Source organism: Acipenser ruthenus, unplaced genomic scaffold (assembly GCF_902713425.1).
Source record: "Acipenser ruthenus unplaced genomic scaffold, fAciRut3.2 maternal haplotype, whole genome shotgun sequence".
In the NCBI taxonomy this organism is placed as follows: domain Eukaryota; kingdom Metazoa; phylum Chordata; class Actinopteri; order Acipenseriformes; family Acipenseridae; genus Acipenser; species Acipenser ruthenus.
The window spans coordinates 1-26,655 of record NW_026708352.1 but is presented as its reverse complement, the minus strand read 5'-3'; the positions used below and the strand labels follow the sequence as shown (position 1 = coordinate 26,655).

Sequence of the window (26,655 nt, the reverse complement as noted above, 5' to 3'; positions counted from 1 at the left end):
ACACACACACACACACACACACACACACACACACACACACACACACACACACACACACACACACACACCTTGACCCAATAGAATGGCTTTTCTTTTTTATTTATTTATTTATTTATTTATTTATTTATTTGGCAGACCCCTTTATGCAGGTGTTCCAGGGCAGCGCAGGGTTACAATGCAAGCTTCATATTGAAACACAGTGTAGTTTACAGCCAGTGCAAATAATAACACTACTAGAATCCAATATGAACTAGGATGCTCTGTATAATAATAACACTACTAGAATACAATATGAACTAGGATGCTGTGTATAATAATAACACTACTAGAATACAATATGAACTAGGATGCTGTGTATAATAATAACACTACTAGAATCCAATATGAACTAGGATGCTCTGTATAATAATAACACTACTAGAATACAATATGAACTAGGATGCTATGTATAATAATAACACTACTAGAATCCAATATGAACTAGGATGCTCTGTATAATAATAACACTACTAGAATCCAATATGAACTAGGATGCTCTGTATAATAATAACACTACTAGAATCCAATATGAACTAGGATGCTGTGTATAATAATAACACTACTAGAATACAATATGAACTAGGATGCTATGTATAATAATAACACTACTAGAATCCAATATGAACTAGGATGCTCTGTATTATAATAACACTACTAGAATCCAATATGAACTAGGATGCTATGTATAATAATAACACTACTAGAATCCAATATGAACTAGGATGCTATGTATAATAATAACACTACTAGAATCCAATATGAACTAGGATGCTCTGTATAATAATAACACTACTAGAATCCAATATGAACTAGGATGCTATGTATAATAATAACACTACTAGAATCCAATATGAACTAGGATGCTATGTATAATAATAACACTACTAGAATCCAATATGAACTAGGATGCTATGTATAATAATAACACTACTAGAATCCAATATGAACTAGGATGCTCTGTATAATAATAACACTACTAGAATCCAATATGAACTAGGATGCTATGTATAATAATAACACTACTAGAATCCAATATGAACTAGGATGCTATGTATAATAATAACACTACTAGAATCCAATATGAACTAGGATGCTATGTATAATAATAACACTACTAGAATCCAATATGAACTAGGATGCTATGTATAATAATAACACTACTAGAATCCAATATGAACTAGGATGCTATGTATAATAATAACACTACTAGAATCCAATATGAACTAGGGTGCACCAGGTTCGGATCACAGCGCGTTATCTCTACAGTGTTAGCAGTGCAATAGTGCAAGGATCGCGCAACAGCTGAGGATCCAGTGACGTGGTGCTGAGGTCAGGAGAGTCCAGCGCAGAGCGGGAGGGGCGGATCAGGAGATCTACATGCGCAGTCTGAACAGGGGGGTCTTGAGGGGGCGGTTTGTTCGTGCTCCGAGGCTAAGTGTGGGTCACAAACAAGGCACACACAAAAAAATCAAGTTTGTCCAGATTGTCTCTCTTAAAAAGTCTTTCAATAGTCCGCGCTACGCCCTGTCCAGCCTCCCTGTCTGTGTCTCTTTCTCTCTCGGGTTGCAAAGCCCTCTTGTCGGGTCTATAATACCTTCAAGTGGCGACACAAGACGCTGAAGTGGGGCATTGTGGGGGAGCCGGGTCGGGGTGATGGGTGTCACGCGATTGTCTCCGTGCCCGTGACCTCTGACCCCGCCTCTCTCTATCTCTCACGGGCGGTGCACAGATGCGGTTTTTGGGTAAAAGTTTAATCGGAAGACAGTCTGGCCAATATTAAATGCATCTGCTTTATGTAAATTGGCACACACCTGGGATGCGGGTTAAACTCGGTTTGCGTTCACCCTCAGCTACGCTAGCGTTTATCACGAACAGCATATTATATATATATATATATATATATATATATATATATATATATATATATATATATATATATATATATAATTTTCCAGTAGGCACTTCGGAAACTCTCGGAATTAACATTGTATTCTGAAGTCATCATGACGTCATCATCCTCCGGAAGGGTTCTTTTGAAAGACAGCTGGTTTATGACGGCAGTTTGTTTACGCGCTGCTTTACCGTCCCGCCGGTGAAGGATTTGTAGACCGACACGTCCTGATTATAATAGATTTTTAAAATTAATTTATTCGCATTTCTATGAACCTACATGACCTTTTTTTTGTTTATAATTATGCTCTTTTTGGTACACAGCGGTTTTCCTTTTTCAAATTATATCCCTTGAAAAAGATATGTACAACATATCGAAACGTTGGGCAGCTGGCTCTCTGAGTTAATATATATAATATATATATATATATATATATATATATATATATATATATATATATATATATATATGTTAGCGAGTTTTCTATCTTGTGTGGCGTATAGTAGATACATTTTTTGGTTTGTTTTTTCAGACAAGTTCTTGCAGCAAAAAACAACCTTACGACAGAGAAAGGGCCACACAAGATGTTCAGTACAAAGCCCCGTGCGAAAATAAAAAGATTATTTAAACAGAAAATACAAAACCCCGCTTGTATCACACACAGTGTGCGCAGCTGTCCGCTGTTGCAGAGCGCCTGCCCTCTTGTCTCAGACAGCAGAACGCTTGTCCTTTTCTCAGATTTAAAAAAAGAGACAGAGAGATAATACCGCCCTCCACAAGAAAAAAGAAAAGACTGTGCTGCTTTTTTTAATCTAGCTGTGTGTTTTGTTTTTATGGTCAACTGTAATCCACTTTAGAAAGCGCTATAGCAACAAAACCCCGAGGATTACGGACTGGTCAAAGGTGTGGCGCATGGGCCTCCATTACGAAGCGCATTCATGTGAAGATGAGGGGGGAGGCAGAGAGTGTCCATTCACACTTGCTGAATGGACACTGTGTAAAACACACTCCCCTTTTTAAGAGACCAAAATAAAGAAGTAACTGTTCCCCTCCCCCGGTGGATGACGTGCATATTCATGACGTTTGCTCAGGGTCAAGGCCAGCGCGTTATCCCTTTAGCCGTTCAGCACACACAGGTCGGATTGACAGCTCAAGAGAAGGGACGGCTTTTTCTCAAGGAATTCTAGATCTTGTCCATTCTCTCGGTTATTTTCTCAAGGGTAGGAACGTGCACCCTCTCCACTCTGACACCCGGACCCCCCCCCCCCCCCACAATCCCGTCCCTTAACCCCCATCTGACTCCTTTAAAGCCTACAGCTCCGGCCAAAAGTGTAATATCACCTAGAATATTAGGATTGAGACATAAAAAAACAATACTACTACTAATAATAATAATAATAATAATAATAATAATATATGAACATAACTTAGATATTTTATTTAACAGCATGTAAATCAAAATAAACTACAAAATGGTATCGCAAAAAATAAATAAATAAATAAATAAAGTCTATACCAGAAGCCATAACAGAAGTACATTACCGTATTTCATGTTGGATTTTGAAATGTCACTTTTTTAGGGGGGGGGGGGTTCATTCGGCTTTATGAAGCAAAATGAGTTCATTCTTGAGCAAGGTACTTTACCTAGATTGCTCTAGTAAAAAAAAACTGTATAAATGGGGAATATTACCAATAAACGACTTAATCTAAGGTCCTGGGATTGTCCTGAAACTAAGCGTGCCTAAATTGATTGAAGACTGAATGACCCCCCCCGGTCTCTCCAGCCGTCACTCAAATCTGAGTGACAGCCTGACGACCCCTCTCCCCTCTCCCTCTCCTCTCTCCTCTCTCCTCTCGATTCGCGGATAATTCATTAAACGCGTCTCAAGGGATAATCATGCTATGGGGTTAAACACAAATTTGGGCTAATTAATTAATGAATTAAACGACACAGACACCTCCTCCCAACTCCCCTGCCCTCCCCTCCCCAAATTGCTGTGGCGAAACTGCCGGGACTGTGTCAAACCCCCCTCCCACGATACAGATTTATTAGGGAGATCCAGTAAACAGACTTTCGAATTTGGGGAGGGGGACATCTACGTCTTAGGAAATTCGTATTACGCCCATCCCATCATAATCAGAGAGAGCTAACTGGGCCAATCTTAACGAAGAATTTCAAACGGTGTCACTCCCCCCCCCCCCCCCCCCCCCTCCCCCCTCTTCAACGTCGCACAATATATAAAGCTCGATTTGAGTCGAGGAGAATTCACAGCCAGTTTGAAGACAGCTCCTCATCGTTCAACCTGGGCCCGGATACGTCTCGGTTCGTTGCTTTTTTAACCGAAACGGCAGCGCTGCGTGGTGTGAAGTGCAGACTGACATGCCGGATTACACCGACACCGACCCCCCGAGCCGACCTGGATACCGAGAAGAGACGCTCCTCCGCCGGTCCAGTTATTACTAAAACTAGCGGAGCGGGGAAGGGGAACACAGCCGGGGAACACAGGAAGGTAGAGACGCGCTCTGTGTCTTATATACTGTCCGTGGGGTACAGGCACGCATTTATATATAATCAATCAATCAATCAATCAATCAATCAATCAATCAATCAATCAATCAATCAATCTATCTATCTATCTATCTATCTATCTATAAATGTATTTAATTTAATTTTTTATTGTTACTCCTTTTTGGTACACAGCCGTTTTCCTTTTTCAAATTATATATATATATATATATATATATATATATATATATATATATATATATATATATATATAGATATAATGGGATGCCATGTGTAATAAAGAAAACGTTAATATTTTCATTTTTTCCCCAGAGTTAACTTAAATCTTGTAGATGTATACATTTTTTGAAAATAAAATAAATATATATTTTTAAATGTGTACATTCCGATATCATTTATAAATCTAGTTACAAGATTTAACATTTAGCTCAATATTTAACTAAATCTTAAACCTCATATGCATTTAATTAAGAGCATTTTAATAATCGTTCAATCCTTTTAAAACTGGGTTGCGTGCAACGTCCCTCAATGCTGGAGTAGCTTCCGACAGAGGAATGCAGAGTCCATCCCCGGCGGGGGTCTGTGATAAAGCCCCCCCGGGACTCTGAACGAAAGAAACGGGTTGTAATCCGGCTCTTCCTTTCCAGACTTCGAAGCCGATGATGGAGAGGAGGCGGAGAGCGCGAATCAACGTCAGCCTGTCCCAGCTCAGAACATTCCTCATTCAGGAAGCGTGGAGCAAAGACGTAAGTCAGTACCCCCCCCCATATCTATAAACAGGGTGGGGGTCGAGTCCTGCAGCTGTGAGAAGCTCACTGTAAAGTAAATTAACTATTATTATTATTATTATTATTATTATTATTATTATTATTATTGTTATTATTATTATTATTTATTCCTTAGCAGACGCCCTTATCCAGGGCGACTTACAATTGTTACAAGATATTACATTATTTTTACATACAATTCCCCATTTATACAGTTGGGTTTTTTACTGGAGCAATCTAGGTAAAGTACCTTGCTCAAGGGTACAGCAGCAGTGTCCCCCCACCTGGGACTGAACCCACGACCCCTCTGGTCAAGAGTCCAGAGCCCTATCCACATCAATTAGAGACGTTTAATGTACCGTAAAATGCTTATACTTATTGTAAATATTGTGTTTGTTTGTTTGTTTGTTTTTCTTGTAGGCACCCAGATACTCCAAACTGGAGAAAGCGGATGTTCTTGAATTGACAGTCCGACACCTCAGAGCTCTGCAGCGCAGCCGCGCAGCTGGTGAGTGAGAGACCCATCTTTATAAACGACATCCATAAAGACTCCAGACGCGCCTGCCATTGAATTGCAGTTTCTAAATCCGGCACCACTCAGTGTTCCAGCTGTCAGGGAGGACGGTTTGTAAACGGGTACACGGTGTGCTTTAAAAATTGTACACGTGTAAACGCTTCCTGACTGCCAACTACACCAGGTCCCGCTGTAACAGCAGGATAAACACAGGACCTGACATGCAGAGATCCCACACCAAATACAATACGAAATGACTGTGGGATTACCAAAGAGGATAACTGCAATATGAGTGATGATATTGGAATGATATACAGCGTCTTAAACTTAGTTTCCATCCTTTTTTTCATCTCTCTCTCTCTCTCTCTCTCTAGCATTACCGATCCACGACCCGTCCCTCGCCAGCAAGTACCGAGCCGGCTTCACGCAGTGCGTCAGGGAAGTCACGCAGTTCTTATCCACCAGTGACGGCATCTGCAGTGACGTCAGAAGCCAGCTGTTAAACCACCTGGCCGGCTGTACTCCCCGTGTTAAATAACCCAGGCTCTCCCGGCTCTCCACCGCCGGCCCCGGCCCGCCTCCAGATCACAACCCCCCCCGAACACCTTACCTTACTCCGACTCCAACACGGCCAGCGACGGCGCTGCCCGAGCGTTCAGCGCTGGCTCCCGAGTCATCTCTCTCCCAGACGGACAGCTCACCCTTTCAGGTGCCCGGTGGGCGTGTGCTCGTTGCCAGGACAACGTGTTCAAAACCTGCCCGTCTCTTCTCCAGCTCCCCAGCATCCACGGACGCGCCTTTTGAAGAAACCAGAAGGCGCCGGGGCGAACCCAATGAGGAGCGGTCCGCAGCCGGCAGAACCGGCGTGGAGACCGTGGTGAACCGGGAGGAGTTCGTTATAAACAGACATTAGGCTCGGATTTTCTTTCAAATGGTTTTAAATGCTGTTAACAACACCAGGGACAGTAACTCACGCGAGGGAAAGCATCATTTGGGGGGGGGGGGGAAGTGACACCGTTTGAAATTCTTCGTTAAGATTGGCCCCAGTTAGCTCTCTCTGATTATGATGGGATGGCGTAATACCAATTTCCTAAGACGTAGATGTAGATTTTTTTGTTATTCTATTAGTATATATATATATATATATATATATATATATATATATATATATATATATATATATATATATATTCTGTTTATATTGTAATGTGTGTAATTATTGTAAAATATGACATTGATTTATTGTCCCATTTGTATTACAGGGGGGTGTAGTTTCGTCTCAGAATTGACGGATATTCTTCATTTTTGGAAGAACATGTTACTTGTAAAACACCAGTACTTTGTTTTTGAAAAAAAACTTTATTTAAATTTTTTCACCCCACTTTTTCCTGTTAGCACCTCGCGTGTCTGATGACGTCATGCATACCGTCATTCACACTTTATATATCTATATAAAGGACATGTGGAAGATGTAAATGCACGATCACGTGACCCAGGTGCCCCCCCCCAGATAAAGCAATGGGGGGAAAAAAAAGAAAAACAAAATTCAAATTAAATACATTTATTATGTGTTCAAAACTCATTTTTTTTTTTCAATATTTCACGCATTAGAGAGGTTTAATAGACATTCGATTGTATTCCCAATTCAATAAAACAAACACCAAGATACATAAATAAAATAATCAATACAAAATGCTTTTAAAGTCTTTTATTGATTTTAGTTTTTCCAATTTTTTTAAATTGCTTTTTATTACGACACTTGTTTGAGACAAAGAGAAAGTGTTCATGATCAAACATGTTGAATTCTCCTGCAGTTAGAAAAATACAATTCTGCTTACAAAGTCAAGGCATGTCACACCAGACACATTCTTAGGCTTAATAATAATAATAATAATAACAATAATAAGTATGTTAATAATAATAACAACAATAATAACACATATATTAATAATAATAATAATAATAATAATAATAATAATAAGTATATTAATAATTATTATTTATTTAGCAGACGCCTTTATCCAAGGCGACTTACAGAGACTAGGGTGTGTGAACCATGCATCAGCTGCAGAGTCACTTACAATTACGTCTCACCGGAAAGACAGAGCACAAGGAGGTTAAGTGACTTGCTCAGGGTCACACAATGAGTCAGTGGCTAAGGTGGGATTTGAACCGGAGACCTCCTGGTTACAAGCCCTTTTCTTTAACCACTGGACCACACAGCCTCCTAATAATAATAATAATAATCATCATCAATAAGTATATTAATAATAATATTAACACCAATGTGCGTGACCCTGAGCAACTCACTTCACCTCCTTGTGCTCCGTCCTTCGGATGAGACGTCAAACAAACGAGCTCCTATTAGAAGTGACTCTGCAGCAGCAGCAGCAGCAGCTGATGACATTCATAAGCAGCTTATTCATATTGAATCTGTAATTGAGGTGACGGTTGATTCTTGGAGTCATCAAAGGTCTATTTTGTACACCGACTCTCCTACGGCGTTGTGCTGAATCCACTCCACACGAACACCCGCCACAACACTGTCAATCGGGTGTGGGATCATCACAGGGCCGCGGCCTAACAGCTACATTTCCATCTACACCCGTCTATAAAACTCAATCTGGTCTCGTTCCCAGAATCGCTCCCAGTTTGATTCCATCTGCTGTCCACAATCCTGTCTGACTTCACACAGAGTCAGTTTTTTGTATAACTGCCTTAAAACACGACTATATCAAACTATTAAATAATAATAATAATAATAATAATAATAATAATAATAATAATAATAATAATAATATTTTGGCGGTTTTAGCCCGCCAGCTGTAATCTTGTAGAATCTGCAGTTTTCTTTAGACTTTGTATAATTAATATCTACGTCAAAGCGCACAGAATGCATCTGAATATTATATAGCAATTATTATATAATACGATTCATACTTTCTCTATTCTGGAAAAAAAAAAAAAAGTTTCCCTGGCATAATATTTTATAGCATTTTTTTCTTCACACATATCCAAAAAGCAGAGCTGCCCAGAAAGCACAGCTGCCCAGAGTTTAATGAACCCCAGCTTGTATTTGCACAGCCGTGCGCACGTGTATGAGAACACCCCCTCGCTTCTGTAGTTTTCAATTTGTTGTGCTAGATTTGCACACTGCTGTCCATACCCAGACTGGACCTGGTAGACAATGCAGCCTTTTAGAACCGGAACTCAGAACCTCAGAACTGTCTCCGTGTTCTCAGAACACGCCTCTGCGAGTCGCTCAGGTTTTCATGCAGGCAGGTACAGACAGGAAATGAGTGACGCCTCTGGAGGGGGTTCTGATAGATTTGCGCACTGCCAGTCTCTTCCCAGTCGAATCAACCAGCCGTTCTTTCGAGCAAGCCCGCGAGGGGGGTCACAGCTCGGTACAGGTCACTGGGGTGAGCCCGTGGATCAGCAGGCTCGGACCCAGGTCCCGGGTCACCCTGTCCAGCTGCTCCAAGTACCTCTCGTACTGGGCCGTGTCGGCCGGGGGCCTGGGCAGGTACAGGAAGCTGACGGCCGTGTGGAGGGCCTGACTTCTGACCAGCTGGTTAACTGCATCCAGGTACTCCTCCGAGACCCGGCCCAGATGGGTGGCGCTGGCAGCCGCGGGGGCGTCGGCGAGGGTCCGCTCGGCTTCTCCTCCGGCGTGGCCAGGCGTGGCAGCCCTGGGCTGGTTGTGCCAGTGCAGGGCTGCCACGGCGTCCCAAGCCACGATTTTGATGGCGGCTTTGATCCGTAGTTTTCCCAGCAGCTCCCGGAGCTTCACCTCTTTCCTGACCCAGCCGTCGTCTCCTGATTCCACACACAGGAAGATCCGGAGCCGGGAGGCCCGCCAGGAGGGAACCATGTTGAGGATGCACGCCATCTGGAGCAGGAAGAGGCTGCAGACGTCCACGTAGCTGGCGCTGTCGGGCCTCAGGAGGTTCAAGGGCCACACGTCTAGGGCCACCCCCTGGCCCTGGCCCTGCCCCTTCCCGAACAGCGCCCCCTTCTCCAGGAGGTGGAAGTACCGCCCCAGGCAGACGTTCTTGCCCATTTTCAGGGCGTCCGAGACGAGGGACACGTACTCCGAGGGCCCCATCGCCTTGCTGCCCTCGCGGTCGCGCACGGGAGGGAAGTGGGCCTGCAGGGCGCTGTTGTCCACCCCGAAGTGGTCGTTCTCCAGCCCGTCGCGGAAGGCAGGGTCCTGCAGGAAATAGTCTTCAGGAGTGCAGCTGTCGTAAAAACCCAGGACCAGAGTGTTGGGCTTCATACCGCCTGGGGGAGAGCAGGAGAGAAGAAGTGGGGGGGGGGGGGGGGGGGGGGGGGCGAGAGGGGGGGGGTCGTGGAGAGAGAGCCGGTAGTGAAGAATGAGGTTTCTATGAGGCATTTTTCATATATATGAAAAAGGTCAGGTAGGTACACAAAAATGAATAATTGATTAAAAAAAAAAATCAATGATATCAGGAGATTTCAGACTCTGAGTCTTTCTTCAGCCATCCATCCATCCATCCATCCATCCATCCATCATGTTGATGTTTCGCTAACATGAACAGTGTATCAAAGGCACAGATCATCACAGTCCAGAACACTTAGCATTTTTTTAAATGCGACAGGAGTGTAATTTGCAGCCCTGCTCTCCGTGGAGACTCACCCAGCCCTGTGATGCGCAGGAGGTGCTGGGCGCCCTGCCTCACAGACTCGGACAGGGTCAGGTCCACAAAGGCTTTCACATTGAGCCTGTCCACCAGGCTGAGCCAGAAGTTATACTGTGGCTGAATCGGGTCCGAGGGCACGGTGTCTGAGAGGAGAGAGGAGGGGGTTAGAAAGCCTGGGGGGGGGGGGGGGGGCGGGGGCGGGGGCATGGAAGTGGTTTTCTGCAATCTGGGGCAGCAGTGTGGAGTAGTGGTCAGGGGCTCTGGACTCTTGACCGGAGGGTCGTGGGTTCAATCCCAGGTGGGGGGGGCACTGCTGCTGTACCCTTGAGCAAGGTACTTTACCTAGATTGCTCCAGTAAAAAAACCCAACTGTATAAATGGGGAATTGTATGTAAAAATAATAATAATAATAATAATAATAATAATAATAATAATAATGTGATATCTTGTAAAAATTTTAAGTCGCCCTGGATAAGGGCGTCTGCAAATTTAATAAATAATAATAATAATAATAATAATAATAATAATAATAATAATAATACTAATAATAATAATAATAATAATCAGCTTCAGTGATCAGTAATCAGTAATGTCTCGCACCCAGGTCCCCGATCTCCACATGCCCCAGCACGTACAGCCCTCCCTTCTTCAGGTCGTTGATGAACTTGATGAGCTGGCAGCTGGCACGAGGGTTGGCGACCATCAGAAGGATCTGGGGTCTCCAGAACTTGACGTGCTCCTTACGAACATCGAGGAGCAGCAGATACTTCCTGACCTGGGGAGGGGGAGAGCAGGGGGGGAGAGGGGAGAGAAGAAAGTTTACAAACGAGAGGAGGCCCCATTCATCCCATCTTGCTCGTTTGGTTGTTAGTAGCTTATTGATCCCAGAATCTCATCAAGCAGCTTCTTGAAGGATCCCAGGGTGTCAGCTTCAACATCATTACAGGGGAGTTGGTTCCAGTCCCTCACAATTCTCTGTGTAAAAAAAAAAGCGCCTCCTATTTTCTGTTCTGAATGCCCCTTTATCTACTCTCCATTTATGCCCCCCCCAACTCTGGTCGAAAAAGTCCCCCTGGGTGGACACTGTCAATACCTTTCAGGATTTTGAACGCTTGAATGAGATCGCCGCGTAGTCTTCTTTGTTCAAGACTTCCCTATTTGAAGTATACAGACCGGTCGCTGAGCTGCATCCAGTCCCTCCGAGCGCTGCACTGACCTGGTGGAAGATGAGGGCCTGGCTGATGTAGCCCCAGCTGCTGGTGGGCGCTCGGTAGTGGATGAAGACGAGGAGCAGCAGCATGAGCACGATGCTGGCCGAGGTGTAGACAGCGTTGATCAGGAACATCATGACGAAGCAGCTGACCAGCCCCAGGACGCAGGTGTGCCAGCTGAAGAACCGGAACGTGGGCCTGGGGGAGGAGAGGGGAGGGGGGGGGGGGTCAGATACACGCACACACACGCTCGCCGCACATCCTCGGGTCGACACTCAGTTATAAAGCATATATGTAAGGATTTGAGATCCACTGCCTCAAAGGGTTAAAGGGGTCTCTGGAGCACCAGGGGGCGGGGGGGGGGTACCTGAAGTTGGGGGCCGATGCCCACTCCAGCGCCAGGCAGGCGAGATCGATAGCCGCATAGGCCATGAGGTAGAACACAGTAACGATCCCAGCAATGGTGTTCAACTTCCCAGCAAACAGGACCAACTGGGAGAGAGAGAGAGAGAGAGAGAGACAGGGGGAGGGAGAGAGAGAGAGAGAGAGAGACAGGGGGAGGGAGAGAGAGAGGGGGAGAGGGAGGGAGAGAGAGGGGGGGAGGGAGAGAGAGGGGGGAGGGGGAGAGAGAGGGGAAGAGGGAGGGAGAGAGACAGGGGGAGGGAGAGAGAGAGAGAGAGAGAGACAGGGGGAGGGAGAGAGAGAGGGGGAGAGGGAGGGAGAGAGAGGGGGGGAGGGAGAGAGAGGGGGGAGGGGGAGAGAGAGAGACAGAGGGAGGGAGAGAGACAGGGGGAGGGAGAGAGAGAGGGGGAGAGGGAGTGAGAGAGAGAGACAGAGAGAGGGGGAGGGAGAGAGGCAGAGAGAGAGAGAGAGAGAGAGAGGGGGGGGAGGGAGAGAGAGGGGGAGAGGGAGGGAGAGAGAGAGAATTGATTTTAAAATTGGAATTGAAAAGCAGTAACTGACCCTGACCCTGATTAAAGGCTGTTCCGTTACCTGAACGAGAGCCCAGGTGTAGAGCACAGCCACCCAGGGGTTCCCTGACTTCGAGGTGATCTTCGCTGGAGCCGTGAGAACACCTGCAAACGAAAGACAGGCAAGAAAGAACAAGCGAGATAAAGAAAGAACGAAGGAGAGAAAGAGAGACACTTCTTATTTTTTTTATGTGCCGACACGGGGATGGAAATAAAGACTCCCGTTCCACAGCAGCTCGATCCATTCCTGGTTTCAACGCGAGTCTAAATCGGACCCAGCTGAGCTGGTTACCTGCACACACACTGTGGGGCTGACCACGCTGGCAGCAGAGAAAACCTGGAATGGGTGAAGCTGCTGTGCAACGGGAGTCTTATTACCATCCCTGCTGTGCAACGGAAAAATAAATCTGACGACAAAAAGGAGCATGCCGAAACGCCACTGGGGGGGGGCTGCCTCACGCTGGAGGGGGGCTGCCTCACGCTGGAGGGGGCTGCCTCACGCTGGAGGGGGGCTGCCTCACGCTGGAGGGGGATGCCTCACGCTGGAGGGGGCTGCCTCACGCTGGAGGGGGCTGCCTCACGCTGGAGGGGGCTGCCTCACGCTGGAGGGGGGCTGCCTCACGCTGGAGGGGGGCTGCCTCACGCTGGAGGGGGATGCCTCACGCTGGAGGGGGATGCCTCATGCTGGAGGGGGGCTGCCTCACGCTGGAGGGGGGCTGCCTCACGCTGGAGGGGGGCTGCCTCACGCTGGAGGGGGGCTGCCTCACGCTGGAGGGGGCTGCCTCACGCTGGAGGGGGGCTGCCTCACGCTGGAGGGGGGATGCCTCACGCTGGAGGGGGGCTGCCTCACGCTGGAGGGGGGCTGCCTCACGCTGGAGGGGGGCTGCCTCACGCTGGAGGCGGGCTGCCTCACGCTGGAGGGGGGCTGCCTCACGCTGGAGGGGGGCTGCCTCACGCTGGAGGGGGATGCCTCACGCTGGAGGGGGGCTGCCTCACGCTGGAGGGGGCTGCCTCACGCTGGAGGGGGGCTGCCTCACGCTGGAGGGGGGCTGCCTCACGCTGGAGGGGGATGCCTCACACTGGAGGGGGCTGCCTCACGCTGGAGGGGGGCTGCCTCACGCTGGAGGGGGGCTGCCTCACGCTGGAGGGGGATGCCTCACGCTGGAGGGGGCTGCCTCACGCTGGAGGGGGGCTGCCTCACGCTGGAGGGGGATGCCTCACGCTGGAGGGGGGCTGCCTCACGCTGGAGGGGGGATGCCTCACGCTGGAGGGGTGCTGCCTCACGCTGGAGGGGGGATGCCTCACGCTGGAGGGGGGATGCCTCACGCTGGAGGGGGGCTGCCTCACGCTGGAGGGGGGCTGCCTCACGCTGGAGGGGGGCTGCCTCACGCTGGAGGGGGCCCTCACGCTCGTACCGAACAGCTGGTCCTTGGCCAGGGCGTGCAGGATCCGGGACGCTCCGATCAGGGAGCTCATGGAGGCGGAGAGAGAGGTGGAGTAGATCCCGATCGTCACGAAGGGGGGCCACACGTTGATCCGACGGAAAAACCCGTTATCCTGCAGGAGCAGAACCCTGCGGAGGAGAGAGAGAGAGGGAGAGAGAGAGAGAGAGAGAGAGAGAGAAGAGAGAGAGAGAGAGAGAGAGAGAGAGAGAGAGAGAGAGAGACACTTTTACTATGGGGAAACTTTTGTAAGGGTTAGTTTACCCTGTTTTTTTAATATGCTTTACCACACCTCTCTGTGCTTTACAATGCTTCCCTATGCTTTACCAGACCTCTCTGTGCTTTACAATGCTTCCCTATGCGTTACCAGACCTCTCTGTGCTTTACAATGCTTCCCTATGCTTTACCAGACCTCTCTGTGCTTTACAATGCTTCCCTATGCTTTACCAGACCTCTCTGTGCTTTACAATGCTTCCCTATGCTTTACCAGACCTCTCTATGCTTTACAATGCTTCCCTATGCTTTACCACACCTCTCTGTGCTTTACAATGCTTCCCTATGCTTTACCACACCTCTCTGTGCTTTACAATGCTTCCCTATGCTTTACCAGACCTCTCTGTGCTTTACAATGCTTCCCTATGCTTTACCAGACCTCTCTGTGCTTTACAATGCTTCCCTATGCTTTACCACACCTCTCTGTGATTTACAATGCTTCCCTATGCTTTTCCTATAATAGATTACTGTAAGGGTGTGTACAGGGCGGTCCACACCCCGTTTTTCTGCACATAAGAATCCAGGACCTTTGACTCCAGTACTGAGCGGGGCTCGGCTGGGGTGCTCACCTGTCGCAGGTGAAGCTGACCATGAAGAAGAGGAGCAGGTAGATGAAGAAGGTGTAGCCGACGGCGATGATGGTGCCTTTGGGGATGGACACGCTGGGGTCCCTGAGCTCTCCTGCAGCAGAGACACAAGAAGAGGGGCAGCGGAAACTCAACAGCGTTGTTCAAAACGGCCGGACACTTTATTAGGAACGGTGTGTGTGTGTCTGACCAATTGGATTGAGCATCGCCCTGCTGTGTGGGGGGGGGGGGGGGGGGAGTGATAATTACCACCCGAATTACAGCAGAACTGCTTGTTAAAATTGCAGTTAGAATTACAATGCTATTTTTGTTCAGTCCCTAATATTTTGGATTTGGGAGACCCCTTTTATCCCAGGCGACTCGCGCAGGACTGACAGGGCAGTGCAGGGTTACAATGCAAGATTCATATTGAAACACACAGTGTAGTTTACAGCAGTCCGAGAAAGGGGTCTCGATACCAGGAGGTTCAAATCACGGCTCAGCCACTGACTCCCTGTGTGTGTGTGTGTGTGTGTGTGTGACCCTGAGCGAGTCACTGAACCTCCTTGTGCTCCGTCCTTCGGATGGGACGTCAAACAAACGAGCTCCTATTGGAAGTGACTCTGCAGCAGCAGCAGCAGCAGTTGTTGATGATGCAGAGTTCACCCCCCTAGTCTCTGTGAGTTGCTTTGGATCAAACGGTCTGCTAAATGACCAATTAATAACAATAACAATAATAATAATAATAATAATAATAATAATAATAATAATAATAATAATAATAATAATAATAATAATAATATGTCGCAACTGAAGCCGGGCTCCACATCGTGTTGAAGCGACCCTGCTACAAACACAAAATCAAATGAAAACCTGAACCCGTTCCTGCCTGGCGAGGTCGTAAACCCGGAGAAGCGGACCGGCCCTCCCGGATCGGGACTGAGCTCTGCTTACCCGACATGTTGGAGCCCGCCATGATCCCGGTGCAGCCGTTGAACAGGATGGCGAAGACGGTGGTGAAGCTCATCATGGTGTTCGTGGTGTAGTCCCGGGAGTACTGCTCTGGAGGAGGGAGAGAGAAGAGCCAGCCGTCAGCCGGGCAGGGAGGCTACAGCTGGGGCCTCAAACTCAGGGTCACTGTGTCAAGAGGACAGCCTCACTGTACAGGCTGGGGTTAGGGGATGGATGGACGGATGGATGGAGGGATGGATGGAGGAGGGGTGTGGACAGCCTCACCGTACAGGCTGGGGTTAGGGGATGGATGGATGGATGGATGGATGGATGGATGGATGGATGGATGGAGGAGGAGGGGTGTGGACAGCCTCACCGTACAGGTTGGGGTTAGGGGATGGATGGATGGATGGATGGAGGGATGGATGGAGGAGGAGGGGTGTGGACAGCCTCACCGTACAGGTTGGGGTTAGGGGATGGATGGATGGATGGATGGATGGATGGATGGAGGGGTGTGGACAGCCTCACCGTACAGGTTGGGGTTAGGGGATGGATGGATGGATGGATGGATGGATGGATGGAGGAGGAGGGGTGTGGACAGCCTCACTGTACAGGTTGGGGTTAGGGGATGGATGGATGGATGGATGGATGGATGGAGGAGGGGTGTGGACAGCCTCACCGTACAGGTTGGGGTTAGGGGATGGATGGATGGATGGATGGATGGATGGATGGATGGATGAGGAGGAGGGGTGTGGACAGCCTCACCGTACAGGTTGGGGTTAGGGGATGGATGGATGGATGGATGGATGGATGGATGGATGAGGAGGGGTGTGGACAGCCTCACCGTACAGGTTGGGGTTAGGGGATGGATGGATGGATGGATGGATGGATGGAGGGATGGTTGGATGGAGGAGGGGTGTGGACAGCCTCACCGTACAGGTTGGGGTTAGGGGATGGATGGATGGATGGATGGATGGAGGAGGAGGGGTGTGGACAGCCTCACCGTACAGGTTGGGGTTAGGGGATGGATGGATGGATGGATGGATGGATGGATGGATGGATGAGGAGGGGTGTGGACAGCCTCACCGTACAGGTTGGGGTTAGGGGATGGATGGATGGATGGATGGATGGATGGAGGGATGGTTGGATGGAGGAGGGGTGTGGACAGCCTCACCGTACAGGTTGGGGTTAGGGGATGGATGGATGGATGGATGGATGGATGGATGAAGGAGGAGGAAGAGGGGTGTGGACAGCCTCACTGTACAGGTTGGGGTTAGGGGATGGATGGATGGATGGATGGATGGATGAAGGAGGAGGAAGAGGGGTGTGGACAGCCTCACCGTAGAGGTTGGGGTTAGGGGATGGATGGATGGATGGATGGATGGATGGATGGATGGATGGATGGATGGATGGATGGAGGAGGAGGGGTGTGGACAGCCTCACCGTACAGGTTGGGGTTAGGGGATGGAGGGATGGATGGATGGATGGATGGATGGATGGATGGATGGATGGATGGATGGATGGAGGAGGAGGGGTGTGGACAGCCTCACCGTACAGGTTGGGGTTAGGGGATGGATGGATGGATGGATGGAGGAGGAGGGGTGTGGACAGCCTCACCGTACAGGTTGCCCCTCAGCGTGCTCTCGTTAAACCCAGTGAAGCTGCCGCTGTAGGTCACGTTGCCTCCGTCCTGGTGCGCGATGGAAAAGTGCTGCGGCCCCACGGCGAAGAAGCTGACCAAGATGGTGAGGAGGACGATGGTCACCACCAGGAAGATGAGGAAGGAGGCCTTGGAGTAGATCTCCGCCCCCACCAGACACACCAGCAAGCACAGGAGCAGGAGCCCAGTCGCGTACAGCAGGCTGAACCAGTAACCCTGTGGGAGAGCGTGGAGCCCAGCGGGACCCGGGGCCCCTGGGAACGAGAGGAGGGGGGGGTCAAGAGAGAGCACGGGGATGGAAATAAAGACAGCAGTGTGATCCAGTCCAGGTTTTACTACCAGCTTGATCAGCCCCCGGTGTGTCTAGCTAACAAGCTCAGGTGTGTCTGATTATTAAACTCACAGTGAAACCAGGACTGGATCACACTGCTGTGCAGCGGGAGTCTTGATTCAATTCCTGTTGAAGCCAACGATATAATTCCATAGATCACTTCTGGTCACCATATTAAATTCAGGGATGTCGACTTACAACTGTTACAAGATATCACATTATTTTCACATACAGTTCCCCATTTATACAGTTGGGTTTTTACTGGAGCAATCTAGGTAAAGTACCTTTCTCAAGGGTACAACAGCAGTGTCCCCCACCTGGGATTGAACCCACGACCCTCCGGTCAAGAGTCCAGAGCCCTGACCACTACTCCACACTGCTGCCCATTGCATAGCAGTTTGATCCATTGATGGTTTTACTATCAGTTTAATAATATTAAGTGTCTGCTAAATTAATAATAATAATAATAATAATAATAATAATAATAATAATAATAATAATAATAACAATAATAATTATTCTGATAACGTGAGAAAATAAATCCACCTGATATCTTTCCAAACACGTCCAGGATGGCTTCCACGAGTCCCAGGATGTAGACGCCACAAGCGCAGACGTTAGCCAGGTAAAACATGAGGCCGATACTGCCTCCGAATTCAGGGCCCAGGGTTCGACTGATCATGACTGAGGTCGCCAGGGGGTCAAGGGTAACAAGGCAGGGCACCCGCCACAACAGCGTCAACGAGCCAGCGTCTCCGTAACGACTACCAAACTGGCTTACAAAAACAGGAGTCTGATTTACATCGCTGGATATGAAACGGTCCTAATGGGTTTTGTTACCAGCTTGATCAGCCCCCACAGTGTGTCTCGCTAACAAGCTCTTAAACTCGCAGTGAAACCAGGACTGGATCACACTGCTGTGAAAGCAAAGGATACAGTAGGCTCCGCCCCCCTGCACCGCCCCATTGGTGGAGATGGCACACACAGAGAGGATCGTCAAGGTGATGATGATGTAAGCGACCGCCAGCATCAGCAAGGCCTGCAGGAAACCAGCGTGGCCAATCACGAAGCCTGGAACCCATGAGAGAGAGAGAGAGAGAGAGAGAGAGAGAGAGAGAGAGAGAGAGAGAGAGAGAGAGAGAAGAGAGAGAGAGAGGGGAGAGAGAGGGAGAGAGAGACACACAGAGAGAGAGAGTGAGAGAGAGAGGGAGAGACAGAGAGAGAGACACACAGAGAGAGTGAGAGACACACAGAGAGAGAGGGAGAGAGAGACACAGAGAGAGAGGGAGAGAGAGACACAGAGAGAGAGGGAGAGAGAGAGAGAGTGAGAGAGTGAGAGAGAGACAGAGAGAGAGAGAGAGAGGGAGAGAGAGAGACACAGAGAGAGTGAGAGAGACACAGAGAGAGAAAGCGAGAGGGAGAGAGAGAGACAGAGAGAGAGAGACAGAGTGAGAGAGAGAGAGAGACGTATTTATATTTTAAGATAGATGCATGATGTGTATTAAAAAGCAGAAAAACCAAAATATCTTTGTCACATTCCAAACTCATGGCTTACCGATCCTCATGAAGACCACGATGCTGAACATGGACAGGACGGTCGGCACGACAACTCCGAAAAAAGTGTTGAGCCCGGGACGCTGCTCTGGGGGCGTGGCCACGCTGCACACTGACCCCTCCCCCTGCGCCCCGGGCCCCTCCCCCTCAGGCAGCTCCCCCGTCACGCTGAAGAGACGGTAACTGAGAAGCGGGGAGCTCTCGGTCGACATGATGCTGGGGGTCCGGGGGGGTCGACAGCCCCTGGAAAGGAGAACGCACAACACTTACTGAAACTACAAATCAGCTCAATGTTTAAACAGCAAAATACACAGAGAAGGTAATCAGACTCCTGCTGCACAGCAGTGTCACTCAGTCCAGGTTTTACTACCAGCTTGATCAGCCCCCAGTGTGTCTAGCTAACAAGCTCAGGTGTGTCTGATTATTAAACTCCCAGTGAAACCAGGACTGGATCACACTGCTGTGCAGCGGGAGTCTGATTCCCAGCCCTGAATGAAGCACACAATACAGAATTAAAAATAAATACTCAAAATCCGGAAAGCTGATCATAGCTGAAACTTCAGAATCGTTCCTAAACCTGTCACTCTTGTCAAAGAGACGCACGTCAAATACACCGTGCTTCCCCAGCAGGAGAATGCGAGGTCCGTGCACGGTTACTTATTCAAAATGCATGGAGAGGCTTTGAAAGTACTGAAGGGATTTTACCAGAGCGCATGCGCGGGACGCCGCAGCGATAACAAACACCGCAGGCTTTGCTGTGCACACTACCGTGATGCAAGAGTCAACACTGCGTGTTTAACAATTACACAACAGTCCTGCACGGCACAGTGCCTCCCCTTGCAACAGCATCGCCCTGGCGTGTTTTGCAAACATGCACGAAGTTCAGACCGTGCAGCCGGCGCGGACAGATGCGTTTAAAGCGAAGAGGAAGCTGTTGTTTTGCAAATCCTTCACCACAAAGCACATCCGCTTCAGAGTATCTGCAGATCACAAAAATAACGGTGTCCTCCGAACCGCTACGTTAGAAAACACTTCCTGTTGCAACCCATTGGGCTCCGGGTCCGTTAAGATTATTAAAATATAACAAAATGGTTATTATAGTACACAAATTATATATATTATATTATTTAAAAAACACAACACTCGAGCACCATCAATGACGTAGTCGGCGTCGAACCCTCATACAGCCGGGCTCGTGGTAGTTGCGTTATCAGTAATAGATTCATTTAGTTAAAACTTGTCTAAAAAAACGAATAATGATGACAGATAGCCCATTGCATAAACACAAGGCCTTTATTATGATTGTGATTGTGATGATTATGATTATGATTAGTAGTTGTGTTTAATTAGTAGAGGATGCTCAGTTTTATAGATGCGGCCGGTTCTCCTCACACAGATCAATGCGATTCAAAGCGGTTTCTAAGCTCCAGTATGAAGAGGAGATGCTGTGACTCACCTCGCTGAATGAATCTCCGCTCTCACACGCTCACAGAGAGCTGTCCGGCGCGCACGGGTCTTCCGCTGCACTGCAACAATTCACTCAGTCACTGCTGTTACTGTTTCTTTTTGTAAAATGATTATTATTAGTAGTATCGCATGATTGATATTCACTTTGCCTCAGTGTTTTTTTTTAAAATTTGTATTATGTTCTTTTTTTAAAACCCCGTTATTTCGCCAGATCGGTGCAGATAAATATTATCATGGGACGTTTCATGTGACCGAGGCGTGTGAGTGTGAACTCTCAAACAACACCGGAAGAGACGAATACAGTGTTTATTTCCTCTAAAAACGCCCTAAAACCGGTGGAACTGTTTTAACCCAACCGGCAAGGTCTTCAGACAGGAAGTCCCACCCCCCTCCAAAAAAACATGCATTGTCTTATTATTAATATTCTTTATTTATCTTCTCGATAACGTTACAAACCAGAGACAACACCCGGGACACGCGTGGTTCTGTCAGACATGCACATTTTAAACACCCGATATAGATGATTATTATTATTATTATTATTATTATTATTATTATTATTATTATTATTATTATTATTATTATTATATGCTAATAACATGATTTAAGTATAGCCTCTTATATTACTGGGTACCCCCCTGATTGCATCGCCGAATCCAATACGATCTATAATTTGTTTTTCAGAGTCAATTCAGAATCTCCGTGTAACCGCTCAAAGATCCATCAGCCTCTGCTGCCCCCGTGTGGCCCAGGACTGTCATTACAGCACACATTCACACAGCGCCTCACTGTATTGTACATCGTACACAACATGTATATATATACATGTACACATGTACATACAGTACATACATTATTCAGGACAATCATATCGATAAGGTTAATGCTATGATTGATATTAAGGTTAAATTATCCATTTAACTATCTGTATAAGATTTGTTATATTGAAACGTCATCAAATATTTTGATTATATGTGTCAACAAATATACAGACTCTTATATTCTCTGAACAGCCTCCCTCTGCTCTGTGCTGGTGGAGAAAGGGAGGCTCTTCTACTCTCTGAACAGCCTCCCTCTGCTGTGCTGGTGAAGCAGAGAGAGAGAGAATGGTAGGCTCTTATACTCTCTGAACAGCCTCCCTCTGCTGTGCTGGTGAAGCAGAGACAGAGAGAAAGGGAGGCTCTTATACTCTCTGAACAGCCTCCCTCTGCTCTGTGCTGGTGGAGCAGAGAGAGAGAAAGGGAGGCTCTTATACTCTCTGAACAGCCTCCCTCTGCTCTGTGCTGGTGGAGCAGAGAAAGAGAAAGGGAGGCTCTTCTACTCTCTGAACAGCCTCCCTCTGCTCGGTGCTGGTGGAGCTGAGAAAGAGAAAGAGAGGCTCTTCTACTCTCTGAACAGCCTCCCTCTGCTCTGTGCTGGTGGAGCAGAGAAAGAGAAAGGGAGGCTCTTATACTCTCTGAACAGCCTCCCTCTGCTCTGTGCTGGTGGAGCAGAGAAAGAGAAAGGGAGGCTCTTATACTCTCTGAACAGCCTCCCTCTGCTCCGTGCTGGTGGAGCAGAGAAAGAGAAAGAGAGGCTCTTCTACTCTCTGAACAGCCTCCCTCTGCTCCGTGCTGGTGGAGCAGAGAGAGAGAGAGGAAGCGTGTAAGCAGTTGTTTCGCGATATACGATGCTCTCATCCTATAGTGTCTGTCTGCTCGCCTCTCTGCGTGTGTATTTATATCGCAGACACACTTTCATAAATAGCACACGGGCCGCCCCGCGCTCTTTTTCCTGCAGAGCGTGTCGAAAGGTCGCGCCACACAGACAGCCAGCTCGGCTGCAGGCAGGCGGGTCACGCATTTTTATTTGTTTAAATGTCACACAGTGAGATATGTGGGATGCATTCCAGTCTCTGTCTCTCTCTGGGAAGGGGGCACGTCCCATTCTCTCAAGTGTGCACGTCCCATTCTCTGAGGGTGCGGTACACATCAATCTCCACCAGAGGGCGCTGACGCCCCCGGTTCAGCGTGAACTGCAGTGGAATTAATAAAGCACGGTATTTTGAACAAAAGCACTATTAATTAATTAATTAATTTTTTGTCGATCCCACTTTATTATCCTGCAAGAATCTCATCAGACCCCCCCCTTCCCCCCCCGTATTGTTTCCCGACTCTGAGTAAACACTGGGTCCAGCGCGCGGCCATGGCATTCTGCCAGGAAAGGAGCCGGCTTTTTTTTTTTTTTTTTTTTTAAATATAATTTAACTGAGTAACCTTTGCTATTTACTACGATCCCTAAATTAGACATCTCTTCCTGGCTCGCTGACAGCCCGCTAACTGCTCGGAGCCGCGCCGCCGGCTGATTTATAGAGATGTCTTTACTTTCCACAGGTAAACACGCTGCCCCGCACGTATCCACACGCTGTACGAATAAGTAAACAACTAAACCAACGTTTGCATTAAAATAATTTAGACATTTACCGTGCTTTTTTTTTTTTAATAAGCTGCTTCACCGCCCTCCCAGTCCCCTCCTCAGCGCCAACCACCAGACTAGCAGTGTCCAATCCCGGTGTAGTGTTAGAAAGTGGTACATCATCAGAATGCGGTACGCGTACCAAAAACTGACCCGTGCAATGTCAGAAAGTGGTACGCAGTCACTTTGAAAGTGGCGTGCTGTCAGATTTGAGTACACGTGCTATCTGATGAAGTGTTTTCCTATTGTCAAAACGAGGGTACATTTACTATTATATATATATATATATATATATATATATATATATATATATATATATATATATATATATATATATATAATATATTATAAAATAAGAAGTTTACCGCAAAGGTGCACAAGTAAAAAAAAAAATCTTAATGGTGGAAAAAAAAAAAATATGATAAATGACATTAAAAAATGATGTAAATATACGATACATTCAATTAAAAAAAGAGCTTAAAGACCGAAAACAGCACCTCCTGCCAGATTTGAATTGAAAATTTTCTTAGGAAGTTGTTTTAGGCATACGCGAGCAAGCGCAGTGCGGCTGCGTACCACTTTTTAACGCCTAGCTGAAAATAACACGACACCGGGTACGGAGGGACGATTCAAATCCAGATTCGTTAAACAGATCAAATAAAATCGTGAACTAATTCAGGGTCTGGATGGAGGCTTGGGGGGGGTTGTCCACATTTGAAATGAAGCGGTTTTTAATGAACCGCTAAAGCGAGTGCTTTACGTGGTTGAACTCTCTTAGGTCTGCGTTTAATTAATTCATTTTCACCCCTAATTTGGACGAGACACCGTGGGGTTTATTTACATAGCTACAGCGTTTTAACCCCTGAAGGCCCACGAGGAACCGAGCGCTTGTTGTTCAAACGGTTTTTTATTCTTAAGAAAATACATTTTGAGAGCGACTCGAGTCTCACTCAAGAGGAGGAAACTGACCATCTGGATCCAGCCTGTCTGTACATTTCAAACCCCATCGTGTTTTATTTGTGGGGGGGGGGGGGGGGACACATATGCCTCTTGTACCTTAGTCTTAAGGAGCAAATTAATTATTATTATTATTATTATTATTATTATTATTATTATTATTATTATTATTATTATTATTATTATTATTATTGCTGTTGTTGTTGTTACTAATAATAATAATAATAATAATAATAATAATAATAATAATAATAATAATAATAATAATAATAATAATATATTATATATTTATCGTTTCGTATAGTTTTTAAGGCGCTTACCCCACCCGACCTTTGGATGAACCCGCCGCGAGGAGGGGAGACGGAGGCGGAGGTCTGGCGGCCGCGAGGCGTCTTCGTTCCTCGTTCATTGTTACACGTGGGATGTGCGCTGCGTCACTGTTATTCCAGCTTGAATCTGCGTGACCTTAAAAAAAAAACAAAAAAAACTCAATCAAACTGAAACGAGCTTTAAACTTAAGGGAGCGAGTTACTGCATAGGGAAGCATTGCAAAGCACAGAGAGGTCTGGTAAAGCATAGGGAAGCATTGTAAAGCACAGAGAGGTCTGGTAAAGCATAGGGAAGCATTGTAAAGCACAGAGAGGTCTGGTAAAGCATAGGGAAGCATTGTAAAGCACAGAGAGGTCTGGTAAAGCATAGGGAAGCATTGTAAAGCACAGAGAGGTATGGTAAAGCATAGGGAAGCATTGTAAAGCACAGAGAGGTCTGTAAAGCATAGGGAAGCATTGTAAAGCACAGAGAGGTCTGGTAAAGCATAGGCAAGCATTGTAAAGCACAGAGAGGTGTGGTAAAGCATAGGGAAGCATTGTAAAGCACAGAGAGGTGTGGTAAAGCATAGGGAAGCATTGTAAAGCACAGAGAGGTGTGGTAAAGCATAGGGAAGCATTGTAAAGCACAGAGAGGTCTGGTAAAGCATAGGGAAGCATTGTAAAGCACAGAGAGGCCTGGTAAAGCATAGGGAAGCATTGTAAAGCACAGAGAGGTCTGGTAATGCATAGGGAAGCATTTTAAAGCACAGAGAGGTCTGGTAAAGCATAGGGAAGCATTGTAAAGCACAGAGAGGTGTGGTAAAGCATAGGGAAGCATTGCAAAGCACAGAGAGGTGTGGTAAAGCATAGGGAAGCATTGTAAAGCACAGAGAGGTCTGGTAAAGCATAGGGAAGCATTGTAAAGCACAGAGAGGTCTGGTAAAGCATAAGGAAGCATTGCAAAGCACAGAGAGGTCTGGTAAAGCATAGGGAAGCATTGCAAAGCACAGAGAGGTCTGGTAAAGCATAGGGAAGCATTGTAAAGCACAGAGAGGTGTGGGTAAAGCATAGGGAAGCATTGTAAAGCACAGAGAGGTGTGGTAAAGCATAGGGAAGCATTGTAAAGCACAGAGAGGTGTGGTAAAGCATAGGGAAGCATTGTAAAGCACAGAGAGGTCTGGTAAAGCATAGGGAAGCATTGTAAAGCACAGAGAGGTCTGGTAAAGCATAGGGAAGCATTGTAAAGCACAGAGAGGTCTGGTAAAGCATAGGGAAGCATTGTAAAGCACAGAGAGGTGTGGTAAAGCATAGGGAAGCATTGTAAAGCACAGAGAGGTCTGGTAAAGCATAGGGAAGCTTTGTAAAGCACAGAGAGGTCTGGTAAAGCATAGGGAAGCATTGCAAAAACGTGCACACCCACCCACCGAAGTTACCGTTTTGAAGTTGACCTTTGGTGGCCGAGCGCCATTGCGGACACGCGTCATGCGGGATTCTCGTGGGTGTTCGGGTCACCACTTTTGGGAACGTGCAGTGCGTTGCGTTGAGTTTTTCCACGCGTCCAGATTGGTCCCCGAGGGCCAATTTGAAGTGACCCCGCGAGGAAGCCCCTGTTTCCTCTGCCCCCCCCCCACCCCCCCACCCCCTCTCCTAACCCTGACAAAACGTCTCGCGCGCAGCCCAGCCACTCACTTCGCTTATTTGCGGTGAGAAAGTCAACGCGTGCGGTTTGTGGGGTCGCAGGGTTTTTATATATTGAAGAGAGAGAGGAGAGAGAGAGAGAGAGAGAGAGAGAGAGAGTGAATGCACTAAAGGAGAAAGCACGCAGGGCTTTTTATGCCATAAAGAGGAGGCTCTACAATATAAATCCCCCCGTCAAAATTTGGCTCAAAATTTTTGAAAGTGTAATTCAGCCAATTGCTCTCTATGGCAGTGAAGTGTGGGGTCCAATCACCAACCAGGACTACACAAAATGGGACAAACACCCCACAGAAACCTGCATGCAGAGTTCTGTAAAAACATCATGAGATTACAAAGAAAAACACCAAACAATGCATGCAGGGCTGAATTAGGCCTTTATCCATTGATTATTAACATCCAAAAAAGAGCAT

The 26,655-nt window shown here is 47.2% G+C and overlaps 2 protein-coding genes across 3 annotated transcripts; one reads left to right on the top strand and one right to left on the bottom strand.

The window, feature by feature from the left end:
• Window positions 1-2,991: 2,991 nt before the first annotated feature.
• LOC117967927 (transcription factor HES-4-like) lies at window positions 2,992-6,732 on the top strand. The gene is made up of 5 exons (XM_034915402.2): window positions 2,992-3,066; window positions 4,072-4,440; window positions 5,105-5,203; window positions 5,645-5,732; window positions 6,113-6,732. Exons 1-5 carry the CDS (start codon window positions 2,992-2,994, stop codon window positions 6,274-6,276), a joined length of 795 nt encoding a protein of 264 aa, XP_034771293.2. The 3' UTR covers window positions 6,277-6,732.
• A 414-nt stretch (window positions 6,733-7,146) lies between these two features.
• Window positions 7,147-26,060, bottom strand: slc12a9 (solute carrier family 12 member 9). Of its 2 annotated transcripts, XM_059020939.1 has the most exons (15): window positions 25,981-26,060; window positions 24,560-24,704; window positions 19,363-19,604; window positions 18,744-18,878; window positions 18,354-18,491; window positions 17,434-17,730; window positions 15,820-15,927; window positions 14,869-14,980; window positions 14,000-14,157; window positions 12,607-12,689; window positions 11,981-12,105; window positions 11,619-11,811; window positions 11,003-11,177; window positions 10,399-10,545; window positions 7,147-10,022 (listed from the first exon to the last, which is right to left on the bottom strand). In XM_059020939.1, the coding sequence occupies exons 2-15, from the start codon at window positions 24,646-24,648 to the stop codon at window positions 9,136-9,138; spliced, it is 2,889 nt and encodes a 962-aa protein (XP_058876922.1). In that variant the 5' UTR covers window positions 24,649-24,704; window positions 25,981-26,060; the 3' UTR covers window positions 7,147-9,135. The 2 variants fall into 2 exon arrangements, with proteins under 2 accessions (XP_058876922.1, XP_058876923.1); XM_059020940.1 differs by lacking the exons at window positions 24,560-24,704; window positions 25,981-26,060 and adding an exon at window positions 20,818-21,139 and having other exon boundaries at window positions 7,148-10,022.
• Between the last annotated feature and the right edge of the window lie 595 nt (window positions 26,061-26,655).